This window comes from Vombatus ursinus, unplaced genomic scaffold, assembly GCF_900497805.2.
Source record: "Vombatus ursinus unplaced genomic scaffold, bare-nosed wombat genome assembly UNPS02014832.1, whole genome shotgun sequence".
NCBI lineage: Eukaryota > Metazoa > Chordata > Mammalia > Diprotodontia > Vombatidae > Vombatus > Vombatus ursinus.
In genome coordinates this window covers 49,423,775-49,447,431 of record NW_020954610.1, presented here as the reverse complement: position 1 = coordinate 49,447,431, position 23,657 = coordinate 49,423,775, and the positions used below count along the sequence as shown (strand labels likewise).

Genomic DNA, 23,657 nt, shown 5'->3' with positions numbered 1-23,657 from the left:
GCTATGTAATGAGGGGCCAACAAAGATGAGAAACAAAGCAGACAGATTGTGACATACAATAGTTATAAACAGAATGTAAGTGAAGGCATTAGGAAGAACATAATTCTAAGAGTCAAATCCACAAACAACTACAAAAGCTTTGTGTGACTTTTGGTTACTAGCTGTTAATTTCTCCATTTATGTCCACATACTGAAAACATATTACCAGCAGCATCATATTAGACAATAAGGACAAATAATACTATATCACCATGGGGTAAGAAAGACATGAAAGAGTGCTTGCTTGTCATGTGAGAGGGTAACAGTATTGATACCTTCATTCTTCACTTTCATTCTGGCTGCTTAGCTCAGTTGGTACCAGTATCTTAGAGTCTGTCTCTCACTAGCCAATTAGCTTTGAAATATGCCTTAGGTACAGCCATTAAGCAAGGACATGCTACTGGGCAAAGGAAGATAAGCAAGCAAGTGAGCATGTCAGTGCACATTCATCATCATCAAGACTTGGGAAGTAGAGCATTTATAAGATAATAAAAAAGTACTTTTGTAAGAATCTTGACATTTTGCTAAACCAAACATTTATTAAAAATTCATTAGGAACAATGTACTGTTAGACAGCAAAGATAAAAAAGATAGCTTTGGCACAAACCCTGCAATTGAGAAGCTTATTAATATAAATAGAGCTCAGCACTCTTTGATATTTTTAAGAAAAAGTTTTATTAAAAAAAATTCACACATTACTCAGTTTCCAAGAATGACTATATAAAATCAACATTTTTAGCTTCACACAGGATTTGTATTATCGGAAAATCTTGTTGACAGAAAACATACTTAGCACGTTTATTGTACAAATAAGCACAACTGGCCACAGCCACAATCAGAATTCCAGAAAAACTGTTAATTTCCAGACTAAGGACTTAATCAAAGGAGCTGAAATTATACCTACTATAATGTGCTTATCAGAAATCACTTTTCCCTATGTGGCCTGAATTCCAGACTTTTATACTTTTTTATCCAGTGCTTTTTATACAGGCACTATCACATTAACCAGCACTGGAAATATAGTTGTCTTTACTAATAAATTATCTCAAGTTAATAGAGGGTCATAGGTGTCTCCCTTTCTTGATGAAACATATGTAAAATGCTATGTTCTTTAATCACAAAATTAAAAAGATAAATATTTTTTATATTTCTAAAGAAATGTGGGTTTGTGAGTACACAAACACAAATTCCCCACTCAAAAATACTACTGAATCTTATTTCAATATAATATTTTTATAATCCCCTAATATTGTGTCTCCCACAACTGAGAAATTGGAAAGCCGTTAAAAACCAACAAAATCTAATCCTCACAGCTAGCTTAAAAAAAAAACAACAACAGAAGTAAGGTACTTGGAGTGGTATTGTGTTAGCTGAACTACTTCATATCTGCGCTGTAGCACCAAATTGGTGTTTTAGGATCAATTTTCACTTAGAAATGCATTGATTTTGTTCAACTGCTGCTATTTAAATACTTAAACAGTTTCTCAATTGCTGAATTTCAAATGCTTCTTCATTTGGTTCCTCTTATCTTTGTTATTGATTACATTTTCTACTTTACATGTCCTTCAAGGAGCTGGGAAAAAGATTTAATTCAAGATGTATCATAGGGAAAATATTTTTAGGTATAGGGACTGGACCTAAATACCTGTTGGTATTAAAGAACTCCCAGGAAAGGAAAGTCCTACCAATGCATCTTTATAGTACTGAGAATTGCTCAGAACACTGAAGAGAGGTTAAGTGACTTGCTCATGGTCATACAGCCAATCAGAGGTACCAAGGAGAATTGAACCCAAGTTTCCCCAGTTTCAAGACCAGTGTTCCTATTCAACTACGTCATGTTTCCTCTCTGCAAATAAAAATTTTTTTTAAAGATTTTTATGTTTCTATTTTTGTATATTGCAGCTAACTTTTGTGTCGTGTTCTCCAAAGAGAAATTATTATTTTAGACATGAAGCAAAAGAACTAAGCTAACGTAGTCTGACAATTTTACAACTATTACATTAAAATTAATTTCAAATGTTTCTGATGTGGCTCAAAGAAAGATACCATTTCACTGCAAGTAGAAAATATTATGTCACCTTAAGGATATAGAACAGTTTAGTATAAATTTAGCAAGTCTGAACAAAACACAGTCTCTTGCCTGAGCAATTTGCAAGGACACATGTGAAGAAAAACCAAGTTTGAGGTGATATTTTCAAATAGAATGCATGGCATATGGCCATGTTAGCTGGAAATAAACAGGTTAACCTGAAATTATTCTTTTATGGGTAGTGGTGGTAGTTTCCAGTCTAAAGGATAACAGAAGGAAACAAAGTGCTAATGAGTGGCTGGGCATTGCTTAGAATAAAATGTGGAAATATGAGTGGGTGAAAAGACAGAGAGCTATTGGCAGAGATTTCACAGACCAAAGGCAGCAACAGAGGTACAGAAACAGAGAATGTTTTAAAAATCATTAGCTCAAAGGAATAAAGGCATATATTAAGGCAAAAAATGAGGTAAAGGAAATAAGAAAATAATCCTAGCAAGGGATTATTCTTAAGACACAAGAGTAGTCAAGGTTAGAAAGAAGTATCTGAGGTTAAAAAAAGGATAGCCCACAGAGTAACATAGTAAGAAGCGGCAGGGTTTGGGCAAGAACTTGGTATGTACTATTCAAATATCATTAAGCAGTCAACTTAAACCTGTAAAAACAAGGAAATTCAGAAAAGCTAATATCCTCAAGTTACCCTTTGTGTTTGAACACTGGAGCGAATATTTGGCCTCTAAACTGCAAGCCACAATAATTTAGCTCTGATTTGAGAATGTTATTATTAGTTAAAATCAAGTTACCTGGTAGCACCTGTTTAATAATGAGTAAAACTTAATATAAAAAAGATTAAGGTAGGGAGAACAAATGTTTAATCAAGACCTAACAGAAACTCTTTGAGTTTTCTTTATAGTAAAGGCTTGTTGCCTTAAATACTTAATGAAGACTGTAACTGAAAAGATACTTCAAAAAGGTTCAAAAATTTGGTAGTCCTATTAGCAATGTTTCTAAGTATCAGCAAAATTTATTGTGATAGATTTTAACATTAAAATATTTATTAGTTTCTTTAAGTAGTTCTAAAGTTTTTTATTCACAGGTATAAATACCTTCCAAGTGGTCCCTGTAACACAGAAAGTTCCTCTCTGGAGCCATTTTGGTTTGTTAACCATAGAAAAAGCAATGGGCAAGGAGTGAGAGGACCTGGGAAGAAATCCTTAGGCAAGTTACTTAATCCTATAAGCTTCAATTTCTTCTTCTGTAAAATGAGGGAATGGGATTAGATGACACCTAAGATCCCTTAAAGCTCTAAATTACGGTATCTGACTTATACCTTTCCTGGCATGATCTATATCTCTATTTCATATTCTGAATTTTGTGAGAACTTTAAATTTAAACCTCTACGATGGTTCTACATGGCATGGAGGTGATCTTGGGTTCTCAAAGATGATGCCAGTAGAGTATAAGCTCTGATAGACTCTACCATGTTGGAAAAATTTCTCACATGACCCTGGCAACAGATAGCTTCTATTTCCTGAGGACCTAACTAAATACGAAGAGACTCATCGCCAGTAGTCTGGTCATCTGATGATGAATTTTTTCTGACCATAGCAACCTATGAAACAAAGAAAAATACAAAATAGTTCTTAGTCCTGGGCTTCTCAGTTTTCTGCTTCTCCAGATAGTGGCAGAATGGTAGAAAAGGGAGCAGAAACTATTAAGAATTGCAGTTTTTATACCACCTATGAATATTTATTTGATTACTGGTACTCTGATTATAATATCTTTGTGCAACGACCAAGTAGACATATTGCTGCTAGACATATATCAACCCCGACATTGTTGCTATAAATGGAATTCAAAGAAAGAAAGAAATTATAGTTAAATGAAAGGATGGTTCATATATTCTCCTTGGAGAGGCAAAGAAAGGAGGTGATGGAGTAGGTTGTGTTATATCCCCAAAGGCAATAAGAAACATTTCATGGGATACTGGTCACCACATATTGCAGAACTAAGGAAAAATATTTGCACAAAACCATCATAAAAACAACTGTAGCTTATACATCAACATCAAGTTGCTGAGCATGAAGACAGAGAAATTCTACAAAGAACTTGATATAACCATGCAAATTAAATCAATATGTATTTTGATACTTGGTGATTTCAATGCAAAGGCAGGAAAAGGTGAAGATCAGGAGAAATAAGTGGGAATGCATGGTTCAGAAAAAACTGGTAGAGGACAAAGACTTAGAACACCTTTATATCATGAACACTTTCTTTGAATAAAGAATTGGTTGTTGCTAGATGAAGCAAACATTGAATGACACCACAAAAAATGAAATGGATATCCTAAAAGATAGGAAAAAACTTGCTATTGAAGTGGGAGTCATCAGCTTTCTGTGCACAATTAGAATATTAACTTGTCAGAGCTAAGATGAAAAGTACTAAAAAGAATAATAATTTTTTAAAAGATGGTATACAAGAGAAACAACTCAATCTCAAACCAAAGTAGTAATTGACTATCAAAAAAATGAGAAACACAATAGAAATGACAACGATTATAATAACTTTAGATAGAAGTTTGAACAGTGTAAATTAATTGCCACAACAAAGAGACTGGTCAGCAAACACCTGGCTTACTTGCCAAATGGAGAGAGATGTTTGCCAAAGGTAATACTGGGGTAGAATATAAACTTGTTTGTAAAATCTAAGACAGAAAGATGATGGATAATTATAAGTAGTATCATCTCAAAAAGCAGAAAGAAGCAGTGAAGGGTAAAATACATTTAAAGAAAGCTTGACAAAACATCTAAGTAAAGTCATCCCAAGGGCACCAAAAAGACAGATCAATGGAATATAGTACACATACAATTAACAGCAGCAAATAAACATAATAACCTTATATTTGCAAGTGTAAAGACTTAAGATTTTGGGATAAGAATTCCTTATTTGGTAAAAATTGTTGGGAAAACTGGAGAGCAGTACGGCAGAAACTGGGCATAGACCAACATCTTATATCACTTATCTAGATAAGGTCAAAATGGATCTATGACCTAGATATAAACAGAAATTTTACAAGAACATTAGAAAAATACAGAACATATTACTTATCAGATTTATGGAACAATTTATGCATAAACAAGATATAGCAAAATTAGGTGTAAAATGGTAATTTCGATTACATTAAATTAAAAAGGTTTTGTACAAATAAAAAAATGTAACCAAGATCAGAAAGAAGAAAATTAGAAAAAAATTTAAAGATAGTTTATCAGACAAAGGTCTCATATCTAAAATTTATAACGAACTTTGTCAAATCTATGAGAATACAAGTCATTCCCCAATTGATAAATAATGGTCAAAGGATATGAACAGGCAATTTTCCAAAAGAAATCAAAACAATTTATAGTCATATGAAAAAAATGCTCTAAATCATTATTGATTAGAGAAATGCAAATGAAAACAACCTTGAGACATCATTTTACACTTATCAGATTAGCTAAAATGATAGAAGGGGAAAGTGACAAATGTTGGAGAGGATGTTGAAAAACTGAGACACTAATTCATTATTGGTGGAACTATGAACTGATCCAACCATTTTGGAAAGCAATCTGGAATTATGTCCAGGAGTTATTAAACTACCTATACTCTATTACCCAGCAATACTACTACTTGGTCCATTTCTGAAGGTAATTAGATAAAAAGAAAAAGAACCTATATGTTCTAAAATGTTTATAGGAGCTTTCTTTGTGCGGCAAAGAACTGGAAATTGTAGGGATGCCCATCAACCGGAGAATGGCTAAACAAGTTGTGATATATGACTGTGATGAAATGCTACTATGCTATAAGAAATGATAAGCTAAATGGTTTTTAGAAAAACATGAAAAGACTTACACAAAATAATGAAGAACGAAATGAGCAGAACCAAGAGAATACTGTATACAGTAACAGCAATATTGTTTTAAGAACAACTTTGGATGAGTAAGTTATTTTGACTATTATAAATACCCAAGTTAACTAAAAAGGACATATGAAGAAAGAATCTATCTACATCCAGAGAAAGGATTGATAAATAGAAGTATGTACAGAACAACTTAACACATACAGATATCTATTTATGTCTAATGTTAGCCATGTCTAGGGTAGGGGAGGAAGGTAGAATGAAGGAAAAAAAAAAAAGAAATTTACGTGATAATTTTGTTGGATATTTGAAAGGAATAGCAAGTTGTGCACAGTAGATTTGCAGTTTAATGTGCAAGCATCTTTTTAATTGTACTATGTTATAAAAATGTTTGTTTTATTCCATAAATTAAAAATAAAATTTAATAATAGGAAAAAAAGAACAAAAGGGTAGGACAACAAACAAGAAAAATGGAAAAGATTTCTAGAGATTAAAACAAACTTTCTTCTCCACTACCGAAGGCTTCTGAGAATGAGGGGATGAGCTGGCATGCTGATTGCACTAGGGCTGCCAAGAAGAATAAAAGAACCTTAGACGACTAGTAGGTGTGTGATCTTGGGAAAGTCATTTTATTTCTCTGAGTCTCTATTTCCTCAGTTGTAAAATGGGAATAATACTTATACTCCCTGCCCAACAGAAATGTTTTGAGGAGCAAATCATATGTATGTCTGTGAAGTGTTTTGGAAACTGTAAACTGTGATACTATTATCAACAGAAGAACCAAAGTCATGAAACCCTAAATTAGAGAAAAGTGGTGGTGATTAATTTTGCCTAGATGGAGCAATAGGAAGAAAAAAAAAGACAATATGGTATAGGGGGAAAAGTACTAGAGTCAGAAAACCTGAATTTGAACACAGGCCTTACTACTTATGAGTTGTAAGATTGTGGATAAGTCATACCTGACCTCAGTTTCTTGTCTGTCAAATGAAGAGATTGGATTAACTTATTTCTAAGGTTCTGTCAGGTTGTAAATCATATGATACCATGTTAAGTTGCCAGAAATTGACTGATTGTGAGTTTGATCTTCACATGGGCTGATAGAAGGCCAAAGTTGAATTTTTAACTATGATATTTTTAAAAAGAATTATTATCAAGAAATAATACTATGAAAAAGGGAAGAGAGTAATACCAGGATGTTTTTTAAAAGTTCATTTTTGAACTTGCAGAATTTGGTACTTTACAGAATTTTTCTGTATTTAGACCAGACAGACAACAATGTGGATAGAAAAAACTCTTTTCACACATACACATTGTTAATAAACATTTCTATAATTCATTCTCAATCAATCAACAAATATGTTGAGTGCACCCATGAAAGGAAAACTGTTACAAAATTTTATCAGATTATTCTAATTGGTTTTCAATAATATTTTTCACCTTCTCTCTGTTCTACCTTATAAAAGAATTTGTAAAGAAGGAAAAATAAATAAAATGCTTTCCTTGAAAGTATATGGCAACAATCTATATGTTTCAATGGACTTTGTTATATATGTGTTCAAGGACTTTTAATATTAAATTAATTTTAAATTTAATATTAAAAATTTATAGAGCTAAGAAAATTTAATAAAATTTCTGTCTTCCTCTAAATAAAAACTTTTATCTCCATTATTAAAAAGCAAGAAAATTATCTTTTTCATAAGCATAATTGTTTAAACAGTAGACAGTCCTTAATGACCCTCTACCTTATCAGAATTTTTCAGAGTAACTATCTCCTAAATCATTAATTGTTTGGGTTATAGTACTAGAAAATATTATTCTTCTATGGTAACTAGTGTTGACATGTTTCAACAACAAATGGTAGAGCACATTAAAGAGATTTGTAATTTTCATAAAGTGGTATTACATTTTTATCTATGAAACCCCCTTTATAAAAAGATCATCCTTGGTAGATGAACACATTTTTTCCCCCTCCCTTCATTTCTATTATGGTCCTAAAACATACATAAGACATTCAATGGACTGATAAACCTCACACTTTGAAGGATAGTATTATGCTTTGCTGAATAAGCTAAATTTACTAGGGCATGGTATGAAGTAAGACCCAGCTGGCAATCTGAAGCCTTACAGAGTCAGATTATTAAGAATTGGAAATCGTTTACATCACCAAAATGTGCATTCTGTTGATTATAGAGGTAACTAAGTAAAATCAGTATATAGATAATTAGTGTAAGCACATGAGTACTCTAGGGGGAAAATACACAAAGCATATGCTTTACGTTATTGTAGTATGCCACTACAAGAAGAGGACCAATGAAGACAGCCACAACTGTTTCCTAATTCTACTGCAAACAACAAGACAGACCTCTGCATCACATTTACTGCCAACCTAAATAACGGAATAATGAGTCATTCATAGAGTTGTCAATCAAGTGACTACTCTGGAATCTGTCAGTTTTATCGAAACAGAATAGGACTAAATCCATCGAAATAATTCATCTGGCTATTCTTTCTAAGGCTAATTATAGTAGAAACATAACAATGAATTTTATTTTAATCAATACAAGCTCCTTTTCTCATTTCTCCCATTATTTCATAACCATTGTAATATTAAATATTACATCTATTTAATATATTTATACCTTTTTATATTTTAATATACAGATTTAAATATTATAAATATATAAATATCATAAACAGAATACTTATATACTCTATATTGCCACACACATTCATTTATTAAAATAAATTAACTATAATTATATTACAATCTCAGAATTGTAAAGATGAGAAGTTAAAAAAAAAGTATTTGTTCCCTGCCCCCGTCCCCCTCAAAACAATTTTTTTGAATAAAGGAGTAGCTCAATTCAAATGAACTCAGAGAGTGCTTTAATCTTACTTTGAGTATGCACTTTTCAATAAGTATTATCTGAATCTATTCTAAAGAGTACACCATATTAAAATACCAAGCAGACGTTGTCTGAGCAAATGAAATCTTTTTTTCTTTCTTTTTTTTTTTTCTTTTCTTGCTTAGGCAGTTGGGGTTAAGCGACTTGCCCAGGGTCACACAGCTAGTAAGTGTCAAGTATTCCGTCTGAGGCCGCATTTGAACTCGGGTCCTCCTGACTTCAGGGCCGGTGCTCTATCCACTGCACCACCTAGCTGCCCCATGAGCAAATGAAATCTTGTATTAAAAGTGCTTTGCAAAGTTTTTTGGAATACTTTTAATAACATTTCCCTGTGTAAACACCAAAAGAAGTACTGTATAAATGTTAGCTCTAATGCTATCACACTAAACTTATTTTTCACCTGTTTTGTCATGTTGAATCAATTTGGGGGTAATTTAGAGGGACAGACTAGATAGAGAAAAGGGATTACTTTGATCTATAACTGCACTGATCCCTAGGGAAAAATTTGAGAATTGGGCAAAAAGAATTTGTTATATAAATGTCTGGGCAGTGGGTGACAGAAGAGAGGCATAAAAAATTTTTTAACTTCCATATCATGAAAAATTCACACAGTGAATATTTTTACAAAGGCAAAATTTAAGCACTGTAGTTTATGATAAATATATTTTAACAAAATCTGAAGTTATATTTTCACAGATCTGTTTTGTGAATTATGGAATCACAGGGCTCAAAGTAGCATGAAGTAATCACAAAAACTGGAATGCAAAGAAGCCAAAAATAAGTTGATGGTTGTCCTATAAGAACTCTGCAATCTGTACTGATTAAACAAACTTTCATCACTGTTTCTTGACTGAAACAAGAGTGAGAAGGCACATAGAGTAAATCTACTGGATAATGTAAACAGAAAGACCACTTTATACAATTTTCATATGGCATTAATACCTTAGCACAAAAAATTAAAGAAAGCAAATAGTGCAGTTGTTGACATAAAAGGATAAATTTAAAATAATTAGGCAACAGTCATATCTAAAAAACTGTTACACTTTAAGGACAAAAATGAAACCTGAAGAACAATTAAGACGTTAACAGAACGATAACTTTCATTATTTTCATAACTGTCATATTTTAGACCTGCATAAACTTTTAGCCTATATAACATTCGATCAGAAAGCCAGTATTTTCATAAGTTAACCTTATGGTACTTTGCTAACTCAGTGGGTGGCTATTGCTCCTGACATTATAAAAATTGTTAAAAATGGAGCATGTTTTTTTAAATTAATTACAGATTTCAAAAAGTTTTGATTTTGTTTTTGCTAAAGTTATGATGAATTGAAAGGGTATCACTTGTGATCTGGGAATCTGATGTCCACTTAAAGGTGCACACAGTAACTGTAGAAAGATATAAATATTACTGAGTCAAATAACAAGCATAAGAGATTTTAAACAGTACTAATAAAATTTTAAAACCCACAGAATTATACTTGGCTGAAAACTGTAAAAGTAAAATACCCACTGGTGAAATTGTATAGAACAAACAAGTTGGACAAATATTAGATTTAAACATAATGCTAATATTTTAAACAAATCTGTTTAATTGCCTTAATATTAGAAATGCTTAGATTACACAACTATATTTGGATTATCTTAACACCTATAACTTGTTGAGCACTGAATTTTTGACATGTAGGAACATGTTGGTTACCAATCTGAATTTCTATATTATTCATCCTATATGGTTCCAACCCCTTAAATTTTAGGATAACATTGTTTCTTGTTCTTATAGTAGTCATACATTCCACAGCTTCAGACCATTAGTTTTTCTGGGTTTAGCTATAGGTAATTGGATAGAGAGATACTTAGGGCTCTTATTTCTTAATACTTTCTAACTGAGAAATGTAATTTATATAAAAATTTATGTAGTCATTTTATGTGATTTTTACAGAAGAGCGTGGCATAAAAGCACATTCAATAATGAAACAGGAACACCCAACATGACTAAAGTTGGATTTAAACACTGACAAGAATAGGACATGCATGTGAATGACGCTGTAAGAATTAGGAACTCATGTATAATTACTGCAGTTCTCTGATCTGGGTGAGAGATTCGTTAGTAGTTGCCTAATCAGAACTTTTGTATACTCTTTTTTTTTTTTAAAGATAATTTTACTGAGTTGCTAAAAATTTGGAAAAATTTCTGGTCTCTCCTTCATTTACCTGCATAGCAGCAAAAATTGGTTTTACTGGCGTAAAGCTGAAAAATAGCAATGATAAAAATCTCACAAATCTCTAGCCACAGATGTCACCCATGAATAGGAAGTGGCTAAATGATAAGAAGGTGCCAGAGGGGGGACCAACAGGGTCCAGAAAAGGAAGGAACCACAAGGCATGAGAGATGGCAGTGGCTGGCCATTGTTAAGGGTGGAGGAAAGGTTTACAGCAAAGAACTCCTGTTGAGATGAAAGGAAATTCTTGAATAATGCCTCATTTTGGTCCCAGGACCAAAGATGATCAATAATCCCCTCTTCAATATCCCAATATTGAAATCTCTACTTGAAGATACTTAGTTATGGGGAACTTATTCTTGCATTATTTTTGAGTTTTCCCTGAATTGCTCATATCCTTTTTTAAATTGTAGAAATAGAAATCACATTCCCCTCACTTCAAAAATGATTAGAGAATGTTATAAAACTTGAGAATAAATTTTTAAAAATAAACTTAGATTCCATATTACTAATGTAGCAAACAAATAACTTGTCTATGATGATCTGTTCTCCCTTTTATTCACTGAAAACTTAGATTTTGAAACATCGGTTATATTTGTAATTATTTTCAGTAATAGTAGGAAGGAGAAGGTAGTAAGTGCTGGACTTGGAGTCAGGAAGACATGAATTTGAAGCCTCAGTTTCCTCATCTGTGACGTGTGCATGTGTGTGGATAACAATACCTACTTCATACAACTGTGAGGTTCAAATGAGACAAGCACTTGCAAACCTTAAAATATCATATAAACATTAGCTATTATTATGACTGTTGTTGACCACCAAAAGTTTATTTGATGCAGCAAAATACTGCCTCAAATACTCTCTATCAAGGTACAGAATCACACAAGATGCTTTGAAAGATGAAACAATGCAGAACTTGGTTCACCAGCTGTTTCCTTATTAATATCAAGATAGGTATAAAACGGGGAGAGGTAGGCTTGCCAAAAAATACTTCCCACTGTCAAGGACGATGTCCAGTGCAGAATCCAAGGGGAAGAGGAATTCTGTATAGATAGCAAGGTCTACCTAATGCAATCTATTTAAGTGTGACATTACGCTGATTACATCAAGCCCTAGAATACTGTAGAACCTTCTAAGTGAAATTTACAATCATTTAAAAGACCAACCAGGAAAAACCAAGTAGACAAATTATACCTATTTTGTCTAAACTATGATGTAAAATTGGATGGACAATCTATGCAGCTGGTTCATCCATAGGCTCAAACACCCCTCACATGGGACCTCTCCTGTTTCTCCTGGCTGCTAGTGTCTCCCCCTCCATCATCCCCTGGCTCCCCACAAAAAGCAAGCAAACAAACAAAAAAATCCAACCAACCAACCTGCCTTATCCTGACTTTGGATATGTTTTATATTTACTTATATGTGTTTCACCCAATAGTAGGTTGTTTCATCCAATAGCGTATAAGTTCCTTGAGAAAAGCATTTTTTTTCTATTTGTATTTTTATATTTGCATCCCCAACATTAAGCAAAGTGCCTCGCAAATAGCAATAAATGTTTGTTGATTGCTTGATTAGATAAATATTGGACATGCTAGTACATGGACTAGAACTGAATGGTAGAAAGAAGATGCAGTGGACTGCCTTTTGGAAATTACATAGTTTTAAATGGCTAAATATTTTTCTGAAATGAAGCTTCCATCTTTACAACATCAGTATACTTCTTGTCATACAGTATGGATGTGAATCATGGAATTAAAGCTGCAGATCACCTATAGTGAGTGTTAGTAGATTATAGCATATTACCAATAAATAATTGCAAAGGAGAAGTGGTAAAAAGGATAAAATTGGAAAGATGCACGACCAGAAAAAGGGGGTGGTGGGGAGAGAGACAGTTACATAGCAAGTGTATAACCAACGGACAGACTATATGCTCATTGGTATTAACACAGTGTCAAGAGATTGAGAAGATCACCAGCATGTTAGGTAGACCCTTTTCATAGAGTTTGTGGCAGAAAGTAGGCAAGATGTGCACAAAGAATGTGTAGACAAGCTGCATTCAGCATTAACTGAAAGCAGTAACCACACACTGGTGAGGTCACAGGCCCACAGAAGTATCAGAATACTGAAAAATTAGTTAAATTGATAGGGTTTCTAGAAAGACCCCCTCACTAATATCTCACTCTGATTCCTTACTAATTATGGTGTGGAAATGAACCTGTGTTCTTGAAGTCTATCCCGGGGAAAGCAAATTCTGGCTGATCATACAAAACTGGAAAGGATTTGACCAGAGGCTGCCATAGGAGGACCAGCCCAGCTAGGTGCTGAGGTGTTCAGTAGTTTTCTACGCTAGTTACTAAAGCAACTTTCATAGACTATTTATTAAGTTATATAGGGGCTGTGATTTACATTGGTGGAAGAGTACATATACTGGCAAAATTATATATTCAATAAAATACTGAAGTATCTTAGCTAGTTAAAGCAATTACAAATGTGCCCCTTTCTAATTTACCAAAGGGAATTACTAAATAGTTTCCAGAAGTATCACCTGAACTTTTAAAACTCACTAGTGTTACATATTTTTATTTTTTGCCTGTGACACCTACAACAAATAGCCATATCAGAAAAAAAGATACACCAATATTTGAGATTTATGCTGTGTAATTAGTACTGAACTGATAACTGTTTTCTTCTCTACCTAGATAGGCAGTCAGTAGTCTATAAACTCTATATGTAAGTTGTTTAGAAATGAGGATACATTTCCCTTTAGATATAAGGTTATAAAACAGTGTTTAAGTTCACAAGTCAGCCTACAGAAAGCCTGTTTAACTCAAAATGTTCCAAAAATGTGGTACTAGACAAAAAGCACTGTAGAACTTAACCCTTGTGTATGACAAGATTTTTAGAGGAAGATGCATTCAAAGTTCCAACATGGAAAACTCCAGCACCAGGAATAAGGATTTTTACTAAATCTAAACCAGTGGTGGTAGGAAAAGTTCCAGCTAAGTTGAAGAAGCAAGAAAGAACTGGGGATAGGTGAGGAAAGAATTGGGAGAAAGAATTAGGATCCAGGCATAGGGACTTAGAAGCAGGGTTAGGGGGACAGTGGGTATTCAGGGAAAAGAATTTACAGGGATAGGCCTCCTGCTACTTTACTTAGCCCTCCAAGGAAACTTCTTGGTCCTGAGATAAGTACCTAATCTATATATTCTGTACGTTACCAGGTTGCTGAGCATTTACTTAGTTTTCAGTTCTTTATTATCACAAAAAGAACTGCTATAAATATTTTTATGTATGTGGGATCTTTTTTTTTAAGCTTCTAATCTTGGAGTGGGAGGGGGAGAAAAGGGAGGTAAGCACAGCAATAGGGTTAAGGGGTATAGATTTTTTTTTTTTCTATATGTTCATCTACGCTTTGGAAAGGCTAATCTTTTTCCTACCTTCCTTTTTACTTAGCCCTCCAAGGAAACTTCTTGGTCCTGAGATAAGTCCCTAATCACGTTCTTTCTATATGTTCATCTACACTTTGGAAAGTCTAATCTTTTTCCTACCTTCCTTTTAATCCTCTTCCAGATCTTATTATCTCCCATTCTTCCCAGGGCAGCCATTGTCACAGTGGATAATGTGTGGAAACCCTGAGCTGGAATTCTGCCTCAGCCACTTCCTCGCTGTATGATTCTAGGCAAGTCACTTAACCTCTCCATGCCAAAGTTTCCTATCTGTAAAATGAAGAGAATAAATAGCACCTACCCTCCAGGGTTGTGAGGACCAAATGAGAATCTCAACATATATAGAATGCTTTGCAAACCTTAAAGTGCTACGAGAGCTAGCTATTATTACCACTATTGTTCCCTTTCCCTCATCTAGCAACTCATGCTAACACAGGACGCCACATTGGAGGGACTGAAGGGAGACAGGTAAGTGAAATATACTGTTACTGGAGCTGTGAACTGATCCAAATGGTCTGGAGTATAATTTAGAATTATGCCACCCCCACCAACTAAAAAAAAAAAATCTATACCCCTTAACCCTATTGCTATGCTTACCTCCCTTTTCTCCCCCTCCCACTCCAAGATTAGAAGCTTAAAAAAAAGATCCCACATACATAAAAATATTTATAGCAGTTCTTTTTGTGATAATAAAGAACTGAAAACTAAGTAAATGCTCAGCAACCTGGTAACGTACAGAATAGTAAGAAATGATGAATATGAAGAATTCAAAGAAGCATGGAAAGACTGGAAAGAACTGATGCAGAGTAAGCAGAACCCAAAAAGCTCATACACAACAACTACAAAAAAATGGCAAGATTAAAAAATTGATGCCAAATCTCTATAATGACCAAGCTGAGGCCTGTAGCAGATTAGTGAAAATGCATATCACTACCCTCTGCAAAGGTGGGGGTCTATGGGTATGGATCACACATATACAATCAGATGCAGTGATATACTGATCAGTTTTACTAAGCAGCTTTTTTCCCCTCTTTGTTTAATATTCTTTTTAACAAGGAATAGATTATTGTGTAAGGAGCCAGGAAGGATTTATTTGGAAATAAAGATAATATAAACACAAAAGGTATCAACGAAAATATTTTTTAAAACAATCTACAAAAAACTTCACTCACAGCAGCCCCATAAGGTAGGTGGTTGAAGTATTCGTCCTATTTTACAGGAGAAACTTGGGCTTGGTGAGGTCAAGTGACCTGGCCATTACACAGTTTCACTGAGCTTCTGCTTTGGCCCCCAAAAACTTGCTCTCTCCTACCCTGTTATCTCTTTATACATCACATTGACCTGAAATGGACTTGAGGAGAGGGCACAGGGCAGGCTGAGACAAAACAGAGCAAAGAGCAAAGGAGAGGTCCTAAGATTACAAACATACATGTCAAAGGACAGATATGTCAGGGAAAGGTGGATATGTACACTTGACTCTGAACATCTGAAAACACAGATATGTTCTCCCTTCATTCCTCATACAAAGCAGGTGAAGAACATGAAACAATGTTTTTATAAAAATTCAATAAACTATAAACATTTTTTAGAAACTATACCATATTTGATACTTATTTTTAAATGTTTCCCTTTTGAGAACAGTATTGTATTATATTCCTGGACCTGTCACAAAAGGAAAAGGTCTTTAGATAATGGCTATTTCTTTTTAATGATGAACAACTAGGTGGTTCAGTGGATAGAGTGCTGGGCCTGGAGTCATGAACACTTGAGTTCAAATCTGGTCTCAGATACTTACTAGCTGTGCTACCCGGGGCAAGTCACTCTACCCTGCTTGCCTCATCTGTAAAATGAACTGGAGAAGGAAATGGCAAACCACTCCAGCATCTGTGCCAAGAAAACCCCAAAAGAGGTCATCAAGAGTTGGCCATGTCTAAAGAACAACAAAATTTTTTAAATCTCACATATGAATCAACTTTACAACTGAATGAGAAATGATCTTATGATTTAGACTTAAGAGTGTGGAAGTTAAGGTCTCTAGAGGTTTATCCTAATTTTATATTCCACAACCTTTCCTATTTGACTCAGTAAATTCATAGTTCCTCCATGTAGCACTTCTCACACCAAATTCTATAGGAATCCAATTTTGCATACAGAAGGATGAAGAAAACAGGAGTATTCTTATGACTAGGTAAGTGTGTGATTTTTTTTTCAGGTCTAGATAAAACCAAGTGAAATCCTTTCTTAGCTCCTTTATCAACTTATGGAGAAACATATCATCCCTGTGAACCTTAACGCTAAACAACTACTCTTCTTCCCACCATGCTTCATCTGTACAATATCATGTGTGGAAAGCAAAAAAATCTAAGACACTGAGTAAAACCTAAGTTTGGTGTTAGCAAGCATAGAACTGTAAGAAAATACATGTTAACATACATAAGACTTCTTTAAAGTAAAGAAAAACAAAACAAAAAACAGACTCCCCTCCAACTTGACTGAGCAAGAATATATAGATGTAAATTTCTTTGTGGCTCTGGAAATATCTACAAACTATAAAGTGTAAATATCATAGTAAAAGAAAAAAACAACAGAAATATGAATATGGAAGAAAATTTATAGATTAAGGAAGGGAAGAGATACAGGAAGGGAAAGAAAAACAACTTTTATTTTATCTAAGGACAAAAATCTAATCAATAACAATATTCTTGGGAGTGGTTTTTACATATTTTACAATAGGCTATTCTTATTCTGTACACAAATGCATGTATATACATGTAGAAAGATTTACCATATTTTTCTATTTCCTATTTATTTTTTATTCTCTATTACTTGCTTCCTGTGCTTCTCCCATATTCTCTACTGTGATACCTTCCTTTTATTCCTTCTCTAGGAGCCTCCCACTCTTCCTGTTTTGCAAGCAGGTCTGCTTTTCTCCTTGCTTATTCCTCCAAGCAAAGTCATTTTTTTTAACTTCATGGAAGCAATAGGAGCTTAAGTTTTATTAGTAATAATTTTTTAAAGGTTCAATTGATTTTTTAAAAAAGCTTCTCATGCTTATTATTGTGATAGAAATTGTGGCCTGAAAATGTATTTATAATGAAAATTAAAGTAGGATCTACTCTGCAATAACAGAAGCAACATTACTGCTCTCTTCCTAACAACTGCTATTTTTACTGTCCTAATGTATTTGTTTCTCTCTAGGTATTTCTGTATATTTGTGAAAAGCAGTCCAATAGAAATTTAAATATCCAGCTTCAACTAATTTTTCTTACCCTTATTTTAAAATTCTCAACATTAATAATCTCTAAAGCAACAAACACTAAGACTCAAACAAATAATTCTGTCTTTTGAAGTTCTCAATTTGAGAGAGAAAACCGAAGACATTTAATCTCTGGGCTTGTATCTGATGAGCAAGAGTGTGTGGGGAGATGAGGGGGTGGCTGATGGCAGGAACTCAAAGCAGATGAAACCCAAATGCAATTCTTTTTTCAAAAGGGCTAGAAAATTATCTTTCTAATTTAGAGAAAATTGGGAGGCAATGATCTTTATGCCTCAAACTCAGGAACAATGGTTATTTCTGTAGGAGCTTCTGGATTTCTTAAACTTCAACCCTCTTTACCTTCAATTGGTAATGACAAAGCTGGTTGTCACCTGTCCCTTCACATATTCTTTCTGCCAAAGGAGAACCAGCCCAAGTAGTTTTAGTAATTTTCTTAATGATCAATTATCTACCATCAAATGGCAAAGGAAAACTTGTAGCATCCTCAGCCAGATACTTTGCTTATGAGCTCAACAGTATACAGTTTTGAAGAATTTTGAGACTGCTGATAAGGAATTTTAGCCTCTTGTGGGGGAAAAATAATATTAAATAAAAAAAAATTCCCTTGAATTGTTGATAGTTGAAAAAAAGCAACTAAGACAATTTTGAAAATGAAACATTATTCCTTTAAAAAACTACAGTCACTCCATTTGGAAAAAACCCACAACCTTAGAGAACATCACAATTTCTAAATGAACTAATACATTTTTATTAAACATTGATTTAAATAATATCTTTACTAGATCAATTACTGTACAAATCCAGCAGATACTATTTGATAATTAGTAATAGCTACCATCAGCATCATCATACTCTTTGCAAAGAGCCTAAAAAATGAAAGGTACATGCTTGAAAATATAAATAACAATACAATAAGTAGCAACATGCAGGCTGATTGACAGTTATTATTTTGCAGCTTATGGCCCCGGTTCATAGACTGACCTTCCTTAAGACTTTTCTGGTTGTTCACCTCAAGGCATTCCTTTTCTTTCAATGGCTCGAAGTCCCCAGCAGTTAAAATCTCCGGGAAACCCTGTTGCTGCTTCTTGGAGCTATCGATCATGGTTAGAGGCGCTTTCAGAATGGCAACATCAAGCAAAGGAGAAAAGATTAATTTGCCACCCAGCAGCAAACTGCACTGTGAATATTCAGGTCCCAACTTCCTCTCCACAAAACACCAATAATTGAGTAATTATGTCTTTAAGCAGTTGAAAGCAGCCATTACCCTTTAATTCCCACTCTGACCTGCAAATACACTCTTTCAGCTCTGAGCCCTTAGCTCCCTCTCAGACTACGAGGCTGAGCTGCAGAGAGAGCAGAGCGCCAGCCCCAAAATCCCGCCCCCTTTCCCAGACAACCCCCTTCCTCAGCCATCCTCGCTTCCTCTGCGCTGGGGTGTTTCAGCAAGCGGTTTGATGGCCAGAATCATCTGACAAACACTGAGCCAAAGAGTTAAAAATAAATCCTGCCGTAGTTAAAGGAGAAGTCTTTGCTGATATCGAAGACGACAAACTGTTGCATAGGGGGTATATGTGTCTCTCTTTTCTCCTCTCCGCACCTCCCACTTCTGTCTCCCTCCCCCTACTTTACCCCCCCCTCACTCCTTTTTATCTTCTCTTCCTACTGGAGGCTATGGAAACACTTTACACTGCCCAGACAAATGCATTCATGTTTCTTTAAGTTGCAGAGATAAACAAATGGCTGTCTAGGGCATTCCTTAAAGAATTTAGTATTACATTTACTAAATATTCTAAGAGCAAATCTGAATGAAATTCGAGTTGTGTTTAAAGAAAAAGCTTTTTTAAAAAAATTTTTAAAGCTCTGTTTATATAATTTATGGATGATCCAACGTGAAGCCTATGTTCTTTCTAAGATGAAAAGCAATAACACATTTTTCCCCCTTTAGCACCCACAGACCCAAAGCAGCAGTTTTCCTTTCTGCCACTAGTCGGCCACATGAGTTAACACTGAACCAAAAAAAAAGAAAAGAAAAATCCCATGACACATAATGCTAATTGTGATAATGTAGTTTTTATTTCAAGCATAACCATGAAGAAATAACTTTCTGTGAAATTTGCCAGCCTAGATTAGATTCAATATAAGTTAAGGGAAAGTAAATTGAAGGAAATTCTACAATGATTTTACATCTCCAATCTTAATTGCACACTCAACAAACAATAAAATCCTCTATAAATTCAATCATATTATTCACAGACATGTATGTAAAATACTAAGAGTGTTTCTTTCTCTTATTAGTCAAGGAAGTCTGTATGATTTTGATAGACACACAAAAACATTGATAACCCCAGAGAAGGAGAGTCTTTAAGGGGTGTTTTGCTCTATTAAATCAAATGGGTTTTTTAAAGCAGTCAACAAATGAGTACAATAGGACTGTCTATAATCTATACTTTGTTTCAGCAATATGACCAGAAAGATGTGGTCTGCTCTAGAATATCACAAAAGCCTGCCTATTCCAATGTCTTTCACCAAGGATAAAATTGATGCACGTCAACATTTTTTCTTGTAACAATTTTATGACAATGGGAATGTGGTTGATAGCTATTGATATGATTTTTCAATGATAATAAGACATGAAATTTTTCCACATGTATATCTTCCCCTTCTTTTGGATACCTTGAGAAATGATCCTTCAATGCAGTTAGACAACCTAGAGAGGTTTCATCTGTCCTTCTCTCTCTATTCACACCACAACCACCACCCTAGTTCAGGACCTTATCATGCTTATCTGGACTACTGTACAGCCTCCTAAATAGTAAATAGTCTCCCTGCCTGCAATCTTTTCACCCCTCTAATCCATCCTCCACATAATTGCTAAATCGATATCCCTCAATCTCAGGATCGGCCATATCACTCCCCTGCTTTAGTGGCTGCCTATTTTCTCTAAGATAAATATACCACAACCTGGCTTCAACCTACTTTTCCAGATTAATTCCACATTACTCCTGCTCTAGTCAAACTGGCCTACTTACTGTTCCACGTATATGAAATTCCAAGCCTTCCTTAGTACATCTGAAGCAGTGACCCACATGGCAAGAATGTACTACATTTGACCTCCTCCTCTTAGAATCCCTACCTTCTGTCAAGGCTCATTTCATGCACCACCGCTTACACTAGGCCTTTGTTGATTCTCCTGATAATATACTCCCTCTCTAAATTACTTTGTATTTATTTTATGTTTGTTCTATATATACTTATCCATCTATTTGTGTATATGTGTGCATATATATATGTGTGTGCATACTCACACATGAGTTACCACCTTCACAAAATGTGAACTCTTTGATGGAAAGAACTATTACATTTTTGTCTTTGTGTCCCCCAGTAACTTACACAATGATGGGTACATAGTAGGTGCTTAATAACTGCTTGTTGATGACCAAACCTCAACTATCAGTACATATGCCTTGAATATACATGGAAAGTGGACAAGAGGATGACAATCTTGATGGATTTTGGAAAACAACACAGTTCTTTAAATGACCTCTACGCTATTCCCTGAAACAAAGGCCTATCTTTTTAATACTAATATACTTTTGCTGCTGTTGTCTTGCTGCAACTCAGTAACACTATAATCTCAAAGGGCAATGAAAACGTAGATGTAAGGCACAGTAAGAAGACTGTAGCACATTACAATAGGGGAACTACATAGAACTGGTATGCATTCAAGTAGAGTGTGTGAAGAATAATGATGACCGCCTGCATATTCCATTGATATCCACATAAAATCAAGAGATAAGAGGTTTCCAGCAGATTGGGTGAACCCCACACTTACCTCCCTTAAAGAACTAATGGGAAAATATGAACAAAAACTGTACAGGGTGAGTAGACATAGATGGATTTTAATTTGCATCACTGAAAGAAGAATCCGTATTGTTGAAATCAGAAACCCAAAATAGTTTATGTGTGTATTAGGCATAGAGTCAGGAAGTTGAGGTTCAAGTCTTGCCTCTGATACATAATGGATAAATGACCTCAGACCCAACATATCAACACCTCCAAAAACTCTCTAAGACCAAGTTTCAAGACAGTTGTTGACCTCTGTGGGTGAAAGAAGTTAAATCAGTGAGTCCAGTATATCAATGAAATCAAAGGTCTGGACTACACATACCTATAGACCAAGGATTCATACAAATATCATAGGTACAAAGAATGAAACACTCCCTACTTACAATGAGCTAATATTCTAAAGGGGGAAGAAAAGTAGTACAACATAAAAGTTAAAAAATAAAACTATATACAATATAGTTGAATGTAAGGTAATTTGGGAAGGAGGACATTAAAATTGGGGGAATCAGGAATAGGTTTTATGAAGGAGATAGTATCTGAGCTAAATCTTAAGGAAGAGAGGTACTCTGAGAGGCAGTAAAGGGGAGGGAACAGTAAGGGTGTGTGTGGTAGTAGTAAAGCATTCCAGTATGGGAAACAGTTAGTGCAAAGGCAAAGAAATGAGAAAAAGAATGTCATGGGTGAGGTACAGAGAGACCAGTTTAACTGGATCACAGAATGCAGGAGGAATGCCCCATGAAACTAGAAAGATGTTTGATTCAGGCTGTCAAGTGCTTTAAAAGCTAAACAGGAATTTATATTTTGGCCTAGAGGAAGCCACTGGAGTTGGCTGAGTAGAAGTCATATAGATGTGTGTTTAAAGGAAGATTACTTTGACAGCTGTGCATATGATGGACTGGTATGGTGTGAAATTCAAACAGGGAGACCAATTAGGAGGCTATTGCAAAATCTAGGTGAGAAATAATGAAGGTCTGAACTCAGATGGTAGCTGTATAAGTATAGATAAGAAGTTGGACGGGAGAGAAGTTGTGAAGGTAGAAATAGCAAAATTGGGCAACTGTGTTTGGATATGTGGGTTGAGAGACATTTGAAGAGTCCAGGATGATGCTGAAATTATGAACCTGAGATACTGGAAGGACGGTGGTGCTTCTGACAGGATGGTGATAGATTTAATTTAGAAGAACTCACATGAAGCACATTCACTAAAATAAGAATAAATCCATTAATAAATTATTCTCAAGGGATGTTCTTTGGCATAAAATAGTAAGGTGTTTCACATATTATAAAATTGAGTGAGTGAGGAAATACCTTTTTCATTTGCAACTGCTTTGGGTACTTGGAAAAAAACTATATATAAGTCTATAAATATATATGTTTGTATTATGTTTAAAGTATAGACAGAGGATCATCTAAAAATTGAGGAAAAGAATACATTCTCATAGAAAAAAGATATTTTGCTATAAAAACGCATTTGAAAGTATTTAATGAAAAATGTCTTTATTAAAGAATCTTGAGTGGCAGGGAATAAAGTATGCCCCCATCTCTCCACAAATATTTGACATAATTCTAGAAATGCCACCAATAGCTGTAAGACAAGAGAACAAAATTAAAGGCATAAAGGTTAGCAGTAGATAAAATCATTATCTGTAGATGACTTGATAATGTGCTTAGAAAACCTCAATGAATCAGAAAATAAAATAAGTGCAACAGTAACCTCAATAAATATCAAGGTACAAAATAAATCCATAAAAATCATCAGCATTTCTACAAAGTACTAATAAAAACCTAGAAGGAATAATAAGAGAAATATATTCAAAATAACTGCAAAATGCTTAAAAATACAGGAGTTAACCTAACAAGACACATGCAAAATTAATGTAAATGTAACGTCATACAATATAAGTACAATGCATCATTTTTTCTGAAAGAGGAAGACAGATTATTGATGTGATATTTACTGCTTATCTTTGGGCAGAGCCAAGGGAATAAATGTGGATGAT

At 34.4% G+C, this 23,657-nt stretch overlaps 1 protein-coding gene across 7 annotated transcripts in view; it reads right to left on the bottom strand.

Moving 5' to 3' along the window:
• MRTFB (myocardin related transcription factor B) overlaps positions 1-23,657 on the bottom strand; it is a 253,599-nt gene that overhangs the window by 72,752 nt on the left and 157,190 nt on the right. For 4 of the 7 annotated variants that reach the window (XM_027839253.1, XM_027839256.1, XM_027839251.1 and 1 more), the window contains one exon: positions 18,793-18,924. The exons of the other annotated variants lie outside the window; for them this stretch is intronic. In XM_027839253.1, the coding sequence (XP_027695054.1) occupies positions 18,793-18,924 (132 nt within the window). The remainder of the gene's footprint in view (positions 1-18,792; positions 18,925-23,657) is intronic. 7 annotated transcript variants of the gene reach the window in all.